The 12485-nt window shown below is 40.7% G+C and overlaps 1 protein-coding gene across 6 annotated transcripts in view; it reads right to left on the bottom strand.

The window, feature by feature from the left end:
• The window catches only part of PCSK5 (proprotein convertase subtilisin/kexin type 5), a 444775-nt gene that overhangs the window by 400637 nt on the left and 31653 nt on the right, over nucleotides 1-12485 (bottom strand). For all 6 annotated transcript variants that reach the window (XR_011497225.1, XM_070495324.1, XM_044767585.2 and 3 more), the window contains exon 2: nucleotides 4803-4907. Coding sequence is in view for 5 of the 6 variants with exons in the window: in XM_070495324.1 (XP_070351425.1) it covers nucleotides 4803-4907 (105 nt within the window). In the remaining variant the exon portion in view is untranslated. The remainder of the gene's footprint in view (nucleotides 1-4802; nucleotides 4908-12485) is intronic.

A 12485-nucleotide genomic window follows, 5' to 3' on the forward strand; every position in this document is an offset into this window, starting at 1 on the left:
CTTAAGGCAAAAAGAAAAACTCCTGTCATCTGAAAATCAAATCCTCGGCATGACTGGGCTCCGCCCTGGATTAGTCAGGAACTTGAACTTACCTTTCTTCTTTTACAGATCTGCTCTCCACTGATCTTGCTAACTACCTCTCATCACTTTATTTAGCCCTCCATCCTTCTCCTGCACCCCTGGAGTTGTCATTGTATGACGCTTGAATGCTCTGCATTAACATTCCCTTCAGAGGAAATGCCTTATACTTCGGCGTAACAAATGGGCATATCTCTGGGAGCCAAAGCCTCGCACTTAATTCTGGGCCACATTTACAGAGAGAAAGGGCTGCTCCAGGAGAATAAGTGAGGCGCTTCAAATATGGAAAGAGCGGCTATGTTTAAGTCTGGAAGGCAAAAGTGGATCCAATGGGTAGAAGTTACAGGTAAGCAGATTATAACTCAACAGGGTAAATCCCTTCAATCCTAGAAATGTTTGCCTTCTCCAGTACTGAACTCTCTGTTATTGGTCATGCTTAACAGAGCTGAAAAAAATTCCTCTTAGGAGTTGAATGGAGGGTATGCCAGCACTGGATAGGAAAGAGATATGCCTACTCTAAGGAGCCTATGATTCCGCAATAAGTAATATTGTATCAATAGTTTTTCCATAATTGAGATACAGGGCTATACACATCCATGTGATGAGGCGGGTTGACTGAAGATGAACTTTAGGAAAAAGCAAGACAGGAGGGGTGCCGATCCCTGGCCCCATAGCAGGTGGTGATTCAATTCTAGATTTGGATAAAAACTGACCTGTAAGGAGATATGAAGACAGAAAAAGGACTAGAAAAGATGAGAGGCTGAAAGGCCAGAATCTTCAAGACAAAATCTAACGGGCAGAGAAAGTGGTGTTTGTGAACTACACATGGATAGGATACAGGTGCCTGCCTTAATGGCAGTTCATGTTTTTTTATTTTTAAAAGCCTACTCTAATAGGAAATTTAGGATTCTGGTTTTTCTGTTCTGGGTAAGAAGGAAGAGAATGAAAGAAAATGATCTCCTCTGCCCACCCATGACTGCCTGGGCAGCTAAAGGCTATAAAGAACTCCTGCTCCTATAGATAACACCCTCCCTGACAAAATGCCACAGGCTGGCAAAGATTTCTAAACAGATTCTAGAGAGGCTTCTGAGAATGTTAGCTCAAGACTACTTTCTCTGAAATTTAGCTTAAGTCTCTTGGAGAAAAGTTGGTGGGTCAAAAAGAAAGATACGGATGAGAATACTGGAAGACCAGCTGGTCCGACCACTGTAATACTGTACCAACACTTTCTGCAAAACTGCGCTATTACTGTCCTAGTGATGCTATCTTAGGAGGCTGTGAATGTCTGTCATTTAAAAAGCTGATCAGAACATCATGTTAACATACGGGAACCAGGCTATTCTTGTTCTCCAGGCTCGTGTGCCCCAACTGACCACAGCATTTTTTTTTAGCACCAGGAGGGTTGTTCTTACAATGTTGCCACTTTTGCATTTCCTTCTTTAGAATCCTCTAAGTAAAAACAAAGGCAGGAGGGAAAAAAGAGCCCATGCAATTTACTACAGTAAGTAAAAGCCAGGATCTGTTTAAGTGTGTGTATTCTCTGCAATTCACCCATGTATTTTCCCTTTCTTGAGAAAACGGTGATCAAAAATAACTTAAGGCATCACCGTTTTCCACCGAGCCATTTCACATGGTCCCATCACCCAAAATCACAAATGTGCCTCCACTCTGGCACACAAATTATCCACTATACTCACACCCAAAGGCGACCTGCCTAAGAAAGCAAGTCACATCAACACTTGCTTTACACTCCTAATGAGGTCTACTGGGAGCGAAAAATAGTCATCCCATAGAAAGTTACATCCATAGTCTCAGTGTATCTCCCCACAAAACGCTTATTAATTAGGAAGGGAAAATAGTCATTTTAAAGTAAAGAGAACCGGCAGACACTGCCTTAACCAAGTGACCAAAGTTACAACCATGAGTAATGACACAAATCAACATTAAGTGCCTCCTGATCTGATGTGCTGAGGAGAACACAGCCCTTCTCTGGTGTTCTTGCCAAGCCTGAATCTAATCATGAGATGAGATATTCTACAAAATAATTGGGCTATAATCTTCAAAAAGTTCTAGCTCATGAAAGATAAAAAAAAGGGAAAGAAAACAGAAGGAAGTATGACAGAGTATACCAAGGGGACTTGTGAAACATGACAACTAAGTGTGATCCTGGCCCAGAAAAGAGACAATGAGCGAAATTTGAAAAAGATCTGCTAAGATCACTGAATCACGGGTAATATCCAGATTTTTATGAGAATGAATGTTAACCATTGTACTCCTGGTTACGTAGCAGAATGTCCTTGGCTTTGGTAAATATGCAATGAAATATTTAGAGTTAAAGGGGCATCATGTCTGTAATTTGTTCCCAAGTTTTCAGAAAAAAACTTATATACACATATATCTATACACACATATACATGCGCGTGTGTGCATAGATAGAAGAGAAAGAATATGATCAAGCATGGTAAGAACTAAAACATTAACATTTGGGGAATCTGAAAGCATAATAGGAATTCTTCATAACATTTTTGCAGCTTCTCTGTAAGTAAAATTTTTTTAAAATTAAAAAGGAAAAATGACCTAAGTGGGCCTGAGCTTTTTGAGGAAGGAGCTGGAGGAGGAGGCGGAATGTGACAACCTCCATCTCCTTTGCTCCTCCATCCCCAACACTGAGAAGCAGTGTAATGTCCTGGGCTTCCCTGAAAGCTACTGTGGGAGACCCTGCAGCGAGTTCCCTCAGGGTACCACTATATCTCCAAATCCCCAAAGCCTAACACAGGGCCTGGCATATACTAGAGGCTCAAGAAATGGCCATTGAATGGATGAATGAACTTTAAGAAATATTTGAAAAACTATGGGCAAACCCCAATCTGTGGTACTCTATCTGCAAAGATGGTAGAATTGTGGCTCTTGGATAAACAGCTGGGTGGGAATCACAGGCAGGAGGCATCAGAATGAAGAGGAAGACCCGGTCCTATAGGGGGTAGTCTTTTTATAACAAGGGAGGGGAATTGAGCATGCACCCGAGGGCTGGCCTAAAGTGGCCTTGCTCCTCTGGACGGATGAGGAAGGACATCCATTCCAGGTACTATGTGTTCCAGCATCCAAGGTCTCTGTTGGATCCTGCATAAACTATTCGATGCACTGAGATAAGAAGAAGTGAAGACCAAGATTCCCCAAGATAACATTAAGGATTGAAATAGCTCCATATTTGGGTAAATCCTTCATCATGAAAACAATGCCTCATTAAATTCTGTTCTTACCTCCCAAACCAACTAGTACTTGGTTTTTCAAATTCACATTGACTATGCACATGAGGTCTGAATTTGGAATCATTTTAATTACCAAAGTTCAAGAAAGCTTGGAAAAGTTAACAGATGAAAAACGTGACTTCGCTTTGAAAACTTAGCTAATTCAGAAACGTCCTGACAGACTGCTTTTCCAGAAACATTCAATTATGAATACAGATGATAAGAAAAAAAAATACAGTCCACAGGTCACCATAATGTATTAGGGGATGTTCCTATAACCCCCAGAAAATTGGGATCCTACAAAAAAATGTGCTTTTTCTAACCACCAAGAAACAAATTCACAATCATGAGTACTGTGTGATAATATTCTAGAAAAAAGTTAAAGGTGGCGGACCACGGCACATAACAGAGTGCAGAACTCCAAATTGCAAATCTGATTTGCATGTTAATTCAAATAGGGACCTTTGTGCTTTAATAAGGAATACAATTTTTGAAGAATCTGTAGGTGAGATTACTGCTCACTGGTAGGGAAATGAGTTCATATGGCAAACCCAAATCAAAATGGAAAAAAAAAAAACCCTTCCTAATCAATAAATAATAAACAGTGAGCACACAGAGGAACTGGGCAGGTGGGTACAGCTGCCCTTTCTTCCTTTTGACTTGCCACATCTGGGAGGCCAAGTAGTTCTGTCAGTCAGTCCCTTCCTCTAACCTAATAAGGACAGACATTGAACTCACCCTCAGAGTTTTAATTGCCAGTTCTTACTCTGTTTGTCCCTAACACCCTTCAGTTTCCTATCTCCCAGTTTAAAGCTGTCCCACCTCTCTAAAATGTTATAGGAGGACCTGGACATATCATATCTCCTTCTAGGTACTCCTGGGGCTTCGTTGTCTGTACAACCCAAAAGGACTCAGAGTAAAGACAACGTGCAAGAAAGATACCTGCTGAGCCCCCAAGAGGAGAGGCCAGCTTCTATCCCTTCTGTGTTCAGTATCCTTTCTGTCCCACATATGGTCTAGTCCTTGGGCTGCTAATGGCATGGCTCTATCAATGCAGCAAAAATTGCCAGGATTCCTAGTGACCTAAGGGTTCTGGAATAGGCCCCTCTCTGGAGCTCAGATAGAACCTCAGATCTGTATACAAATAGATAGATGGCACAGTCTTATTCTTAATACTTCAATACTTGTGAATCAATCTGTCTCCTCACACACATACTCCTCATTTCTCCATGACAACCCCTACTTATGATATAACCCCAGGGCTATTATACAACTGAGATGATAACGGCACTCCAGTAAAAATCAAGCCATTGTCTATTTTTGTCTGAAGAGGAAGCAAAGACACTGGACCAAAGGATGGGAGGACAGCTCTTGAAATTTGAGCCTTCACGCCGGTCACCAGTTCCCAGTGTGACATTACCAATTAAAAATGCAAAAGCTTTGCCTCTTGGTCCCCACCCAACTGGTTCTTCTTACCTTTGGTTCCATTGAAATGAAACTGTGGGTTCCTCTGCTTGAGAGAACTGACCTTTTAATCGTCCTGCTATGGTAGAAGTGGTAGTAGTCCTTCAGGGCTCCGATCTGCAAAGACAGGAGGCAAAGAAGAACACAAAGAGAGTTAATGCATGAAAAGTCTGCTGTTTTCTCATTTTTCCTTAAAATAAGAACAGAAAACAAAACAAGGTCCATAAATTATGCAGTTGCCTGCTATGCTTAAATGTTACTTGAACCTTGGTGATCACTTTTCAAAAGAAGGACATGTGATATGAAATGGAGTGTCCTTGAGGCAGTGACTGCGGAACGAAAGATTACAATGGGGCAGCTTTCCTTCTCCGTATCTCCCTTTTAATGTTTAATTTATATGCAGCATTTTAAGTAATTCTATATCAATCTATATCCAAATGTGGGAAAGAGAAAAAAAAATCAAATAGCCATCTGGTTATAAAAGCACATTGCATTTTGTTTGCTCCAAGAAAAGTACAATGAAGGACCTTGTTAGATTATTTATATCATTAATCTGAAACAAGTCCTAAGCAGTTGATCATTCACAAAGAAAACACGACTTAGTTTCCTGGCTTCAGTAGACAGTATAAATACATTGTCCTTATTCATTTATTGCAAAACCAAAGTGGAAGAGCAATTTCTAAAACAAAAGATCACACATCCTACCTGTCAGCTAAGCTTCCTATGTAAAAATAGTTCAATCCACGTTCTTAGCCATTTCTTTAAGTAACTCGTTTTCTCGTTGATGCACTCCTTTCTTTAGTTAAGAACAGGTCTGTTTAGGATAGCTTTGAAAATAAGTCTCTGTCCACTTTAGGAAAAGAAACTAACAAAATCCCAAACAATCATATTCTCTCAGCAGATTATAAAATGTGGATTACGTAATGGCAATTGAGCCATACAAGGAACAAAGACAGGAGAGCTTGGTTCTAACTCCAGCTTACACTCACCAGAAGTATTTTCTTGGCTAAATCACATATACTTGCTATACCTCAGTTTCCTTTTCTGTAAAATTGGACTTTGGGCTAGTTAATTTCTAAGATGACTACAGCTTTCCAATTCCATTCTGTGACACTGACACTTTCCTTGCTTTGGGCAAAGAGATTCAGTAGCTATTTCTCCAGAACACCACGGCTCTACCCTACAAGAATGACCATCATCAAGATGTTTTCCAGTTGGGACAACTCAAAAGTTGGGCTTTCTTCATTTAAAAAAAAAATCATTGGCCCAGTGTAATTTTTCCAGATAAAAGGTTTTCTTCTTATTCTCTTCTTTATATGACATTCTCAGTCATCATCCCACCCTTCCAATAAGGATGATCAACCCAATTTCTGTGCCATTTAAGAGTCATCTCCTAGTTAACTGAATGTCTCTTATCATCATTAAATTGGAAAGTCTGACACCTCACATTTGTGATTCAACTAGAAACTGCCCAGATATACAAGGAAGACAGCCGGGACTCTGAGAACACATGGGGAATAAGGATGAGGGAATCCTGGCTGAAACCTCTAATCTCAGTGATCCCGGACTCTGAAGCAGCAGCAAACAATGAGGAAGAGGGCACAGGTGCCAGTCCCAGTCTCCAAGAACATTTGAAGGAGGGTTTTACAGGCCAATTTTAAGATTCCAAAGGACGTCGGGTAGAATTCTAGAGGGGCTGAGTAATCCTTCATAAGAAAATCTTAAAATCCCGAGAAGCTTAGAGCTTTCATCTCATACAGCTTTGGTCAAGAGTGCTCCTTGGGTAAATATATTAGTTCTTGTGGAAAAGAACATAGAATCTCTAAGGAAGAACTTTACAGAGAACCTATCACCAGTGTGAAAACGCCAATGTGTGGAAGATCATGTCCACTCAACTAGAATGGAACCTCTTTGATTATAGGAAATAACTAAATAAAACTCAAACTGTGGATGAAAGACCCCCCTGAAGGTATTTTCAGATCCTTTGTGGCCTCATTGGTACATACAGACTGGAATTCTGGCCTAACATAGCATACAGGGAGCTGGAAAACGGAACCTTTGTCCTGACTTAACTTTCCCTGGGATCTTGGGTACATCACTTAACCTCTTTGGGCCTTGGTTCCCTCACCCGTAAAATAAGGACATAGGAAGTATAGTGGACAGAGACTGGGCATCAGAGTCAAATGGAGAATAATAATGTTTATGGTGTTAAAAACAAGACAACAGGCTCAAAATGGAGTTGCTTATGCTAAGCCCCACATCACTGAACCAAGACTTAATTATAGTTTTGGCACTCTGAGAAATGGAATCTTAAATAAGCCAGTTAGGAATCGCCTAATCAGCACTAGTTAGGTCATCTGCTTGACAGACCCCTGCCATCCCCTAAAGGAGAGTGACCTTGCAATAACCAATCTGCTTTTTTGTCTAGTAAAACTTCCTTCTTCCTGCTCCCTCTTGCCTGTAAAAGGCTTTCATTTTGTACAGCTCCTTGGAGCTCCTTTCTGTCTGCTAGATTGGATGCTGCCCAATTCATGAATCATTGAATAAAGCCAGTAAGATCTTTAACATTTACTCAGTTGAATTTTGTCTTTTAACAGTGAGTTAGTGTGGTTATAAGGATTGAACGTAGTAACAGGTGCACCGCCTGGTCAAGTCATTGCCTGGCACATCGTTCAGCGTCAGAAGGCTGTTAGTTCCCCTTCTAAATTTAAGTCCTACCTTCTCTCACCTCCTATCCTCCAATTAATCTCTATCCCTTGGTCAGGACCACTCTTGTTCTATCCTGGTATCACCTCTTTACTTTCCTTATCTCATTGGCAAAAATCAAAAGGGTTGATGATACATTATAGTGAGGATGTAGACACAAATGCTGCTTATACAAGATTGGTAAAGAGCATAACCTAGGGAGCTGGCCTGTGGCCAAGTGGTTAAGTTTGCTCATTCCACTTTGGAGGCCCAGGGTTCACCAGTTCGGATCCTGGGCACGGACCTAGCACTGCTCATCAGGCCATGCTGAGGTGGTGCCCCACACAGCAGAACTAGAAGAACCCACAACTAGGATACACAACTACGTATTGGGGGGCTTTGGGGAGGAAAAAAAAAGAGGAAGATTGGCAACAGATTGGCTCAGGGCCAATCTTCATCATCAAAAAAAAAGGGTGCATAACCTAGGACAACTGTTCTGAGAGCCACTTGATGATATCAGTCAAACTACAAGCTAACCTCTATAAACCTTTGACCTACCCTTTCGACTTCTAAAAGTTATTCTACAGACATAGTCACTTGTGTACAAGAATGGGTGTTAGAGCAAATTTTGCAAAAGCAAATGAATGCAAACAACTAGCTGCCATCAATAGGTGATTAGTTCTATATGAGCTAAAATGGATTTCTCTCTAAGGGAATGAGTAAAATAAATAAAGGTGCAAAATATGTATATAATATGACCCAATTTTTTTTTAGGAGAAAAAAGGAAGAATCTATATTACATATATGCTTCTTCGGACAGCATATTTCAGGAAGGATCGTCAAGAAACTGAAAAGTGGGGCTTTCTTTTTCATTGTTTATACACATGCATTTTTTTTTAAATTTATATTTATTCCTGTTTTTTTTTTAAAGATTTTATTTTTTTCCTTTTTCTCCCCAAAGCCCTCCAGTACGTAGTTGTATATTCTTCGTTGTGGGTCCTTCTAGTTGTGGCATGTGGGATGCTGCCTCAGTGTGGTCTGATGAGCAGTGCCATGTCCATGCCCAGGATTCGAACCAATGAAACACTGGGCCATCTGCAGTGGAGCGCACGAACTTAACCACTCGGCCATGGGGCCAGCCCCACACATGCATTATTTTTTTATTAAAAACTAAAGAAATAACACAAGCAAATAAATGAAATAGCACACACACAAGCCTCACCTACTTTTCCAGAGGCAAATATGCTCCCAGAAGTCCATGTGACTGTGCAAGAGCCACATCAACTCAGGCCATGAGATCTCTATAGCAGTAATCTTGACTTTATCTCCGTCTTTCAAGGATTCTGTTTCCTCTATAGAGTTACCGGATGGTGTTCATTGACTGACAGATGCCTCGTTTACTGACTGCCTGCCATGTGCCCAGCATCTTGCTGCTCTTCTGCACGTTATCATATTTAATTTCATTCCCCCAAGAACCCTGGGAGATAAATATCATTACCTCCAATTTAATCAATGAAGCTATTGAAGCTCTCTGAGTGCCGAAACATACATAGCTAGTATTGTGGGGTGGTAAACGTAAATCCTTGTTGACTGTCTAGCATCAGGATGAACATAGTTAAGTTTCATGGTGCATCCTGTGAATGGGCTCAAAAGAAGCATTCCAACATCCCTCTGGTGACTGTCCCTGTACTTCAGAACTAAAAAGCTAAACGCTATGCAGCCAGGGTTCTGAATATGATCAAGGTTCTACCAATCAAAGGCAGACCACAGTGTCAGGAGGCATGATCTTGGAGGCATTTACATGTTCAGCGGTAGTTGTGTCAGAGGTCTTAGTGCCTAGTTGCTAGCTTTCTAGGCATCCATTTGCACATCCTGTTTGGTTGGTAAGTTGGTAAGGGATTGTAGAGGAGCTACAGGGGCAACAGAGGGTAGCTTCCTCATTCCTCAGCTTCCTGATTGAGGCAGAAGCAACAGCTCTTGTGGAGGCCCCTTCTGAAGCATGGGTGTTCGGGGACATTTCTGAAAGCTTGGCCATCCTGACTGATTCTACAAGCTATTTAAAAGTCTACACTGAAATCTTCCCAAAGTAGACCAACTAGTGGATTCAGCAGTAGATCCCTTGAATATCCAAAACTGGATAGGTCAGAACTTCTGAAAAAGTAGCTATGCACAGATTTACACAATCTTGCACAACTTAGAGATCCTGAGAGTTATGTACTCTTGAGTTATGGGCTGTGGGCACCAATAAGCCACAGGCTACTGGATGACCCCCTGCGTCTGTTCTGACATCCGTTAGATCACTAACTATACCTGCTTCTGGTCTTCTCATGGCCATTTGCATCCCCCTCCTCTCTCAAATCTGTTTTCTACACAACAGCCTGAATAAGGCTACAAAATGCAAATTTGGCTACATCATATGTCATAGCCCTGCCTAAATCCTTTAGTGGCTCCCCTTCGCACTTAAAATAAATAGTAATAGTTAACATTTAATATGATTTAATAATATAGTTTAAAAAGTAAATCAGAATAATAACATCATATCAACATTTATGCTGCGCCAGGAACTTTTCTATATGCTTTACCTAACTCATTGATTGAAGACCATTATCCCACCCTGACCTGCAGGACCTGCACGATCTGACCCAGCCTCCCTCTCTAGCCTCACCTCAAATCACACCTGCTCTCAATTCTCTGGACTCCAGCCAAGCTGGCCTTCCATCAGTTCCCTGACTGTGTCATACTTGTTGTTTCCTCTACCTGCAGCATCCTCCCCACCTCCACCCTCTCCTTCATCCTTTGTGTATCACCTCGAGTAGGAAGTCTTCAAAACTCCCCAGACCAGGTCAGGTTCCTTCATTATATCATCTCACAGAATCATAAGAATATATGCCTGCAGTTATACTTTGATTAGTACCATTATTTGCATAACGTCTGCGTCCCCACCTGGAGGTCCATATGTTCCAATGAGGCAGGGACATATCTGTTTTGCTCACCATTCTGTTCCCAGCTCTAAGTACATGGCCTGACACAAAGCAGGTTCTCAGTAAAGACTGCTGACTGAATGATATGAAAAGCAGAATCCTTGAACTGCTAAAATTGCATCCATTAGAGCTATATGTGATTCAAAATCTCTTGTATGAGAATCACGGCACTATCAAATTAAGGTCAATTTCAGCAAAAATGGTTTAATTCAACCTTAACTGCAGTACCAGCTCTGCCAGGGTTATCGTGATGAAGGTTATAGACTGAGATATCTCTATACTTTTCTATTCTTTGCAAGATAATAGCTAAGGAGTAGTGTGTATTAGTTCAACTATTCCACTTCGTCTAAACAAAATAATCTGTCACCTCCAGGATTTTATATTTAATAGTATGCTTATGTCTCTCATCTATTAATATGCATGTCCCTCATTGGCAAGAACTGAGTCTTTTATATTTTTGCAACAGCACCGAGCATGCTGAGGGCATTTAATAAACATTAAGAAGAAAAATGTCATAACATGTAGGGAGTTATTCAAAAGAAAAACAGTGTATGAAAAGAGAACAGTAATATTATCTATAAGCAGACATTCCATCTAGCTCCTCTGGGGTAATGCAAAACAAAAGATGACTGTGTTTATATGTTAGGCAATAGCAACAAAGGCTAAAACAAGGAACAATACATTACTAACATAGGGACATTTCATAAATAAATCAGGAACTACAGGGGTATATGAAGTATAAAACCAATAAATCAAAGCTCAACCTTTTCCTTAGCATCACATAAAGGAAGGAGAACAATTCCTTCCCTCTTGGCCCTCTTAAGCTCCTCTTTTGTACAGTCACACACACTCTTCCCTGCCTAGCAACACAAGTCTATACACAATACTAAGTTGATGAGTTTCATCTTTCATTTCCCAATTCTGTAAAGTTTTTGTGCTTTTTCTTCCTCAGAGGTAGCCCCTCACCCTTGCACCCACACTTCTCCTATCACTACCCTTCCTCAAACTAAACTGTGTTCTTAGGAAAGGCTTTTTTATAAGCTATTTTATACTAAAGTGCTCATGACTGGTAAGACTCAATGTCTTAGTTCTTCCAGAGACAATGGCATTTGATCAGAAAATTAAAACTTAAGCCAAACAAATGAGTCCATAGTGCTTGGTAATTTCAAAAACAATGATTGGAGGTTTTTTTTTTTTTTTTCCTGGCAGCAGCATGGAATCTTCCCTGTGTCCCTAAATTCTTATGTCAAAAGTAAGCTATTGACATCTGAGCAGAGGGCTGGGAGCCAAAAAACCCATATTTTACACTGGCTTTGTCCCTGATGAACTGTATGGCCTTTCAGAATTCATTCACCACTAACGGTCTTCCCTGTGCTTGTAGCTAAAACCCTCACCAGTCTAATGACTCCAAGCATACAGTTTGTAACTTCCTTATATATAGTTCTGTAGGGTGACCAATCGCGCTGGTTTGCCCTGGACTGAGGTATGTCCAGGGACACAGGACTTCTTCAATGCTTAAACTGGGGCAGTTCTGGCCAAACTGGGACAGTTGGTCACCCTAGTTATAAAGTGCCAAGGTCAAGGACACTGTGGCCACCTTAATGAACGTCTCAGGTCTTTAGGGCTGCCTGTCTGCTTTGTTTTCCCTCCTGCCCTCTCCAATTTATAGATTTCTCCAAATTCTGTATTCTTTTTTGAAAAGTTATCTACCTCCATTCTAGAACTTTTTTAAATGGGCAAAAATTTGAAGACACGTTTCACAAAAGAAGATATACAAATGTCCAATAAGCACATGAAAAGATGCTCAAATGCAAATTAAAATCATAATATCACTACACACCAGAATGGCTAAATTTGAAAGACCGACAATACCAAGTTCTAAAGAGATCGTGGAGCATTGGAGCTCTCACACATCGCCAGTGGGGGTGTAAAATGGTCCAATGTCTTTAGAAACTCGATTGCTACTTTCTTATGAAATATATGTCTTCCTCATGACCCAGACGTTTCATTTCTAGGAATTTACTCATAA

Source organism: Equus asinus, chromosome 23 (assembly GCF_041296235.1).
Source record: "Equus asinus isolate D_3611 breed Donkey chromosome 23, EquAss-T2T_v2, whole genome shotgun sequence".
NCBI lineage: Eukaryota > Metazoa > Chordata > Mammalia > Perissodactyla > Equidae > Equus > Equus asinus.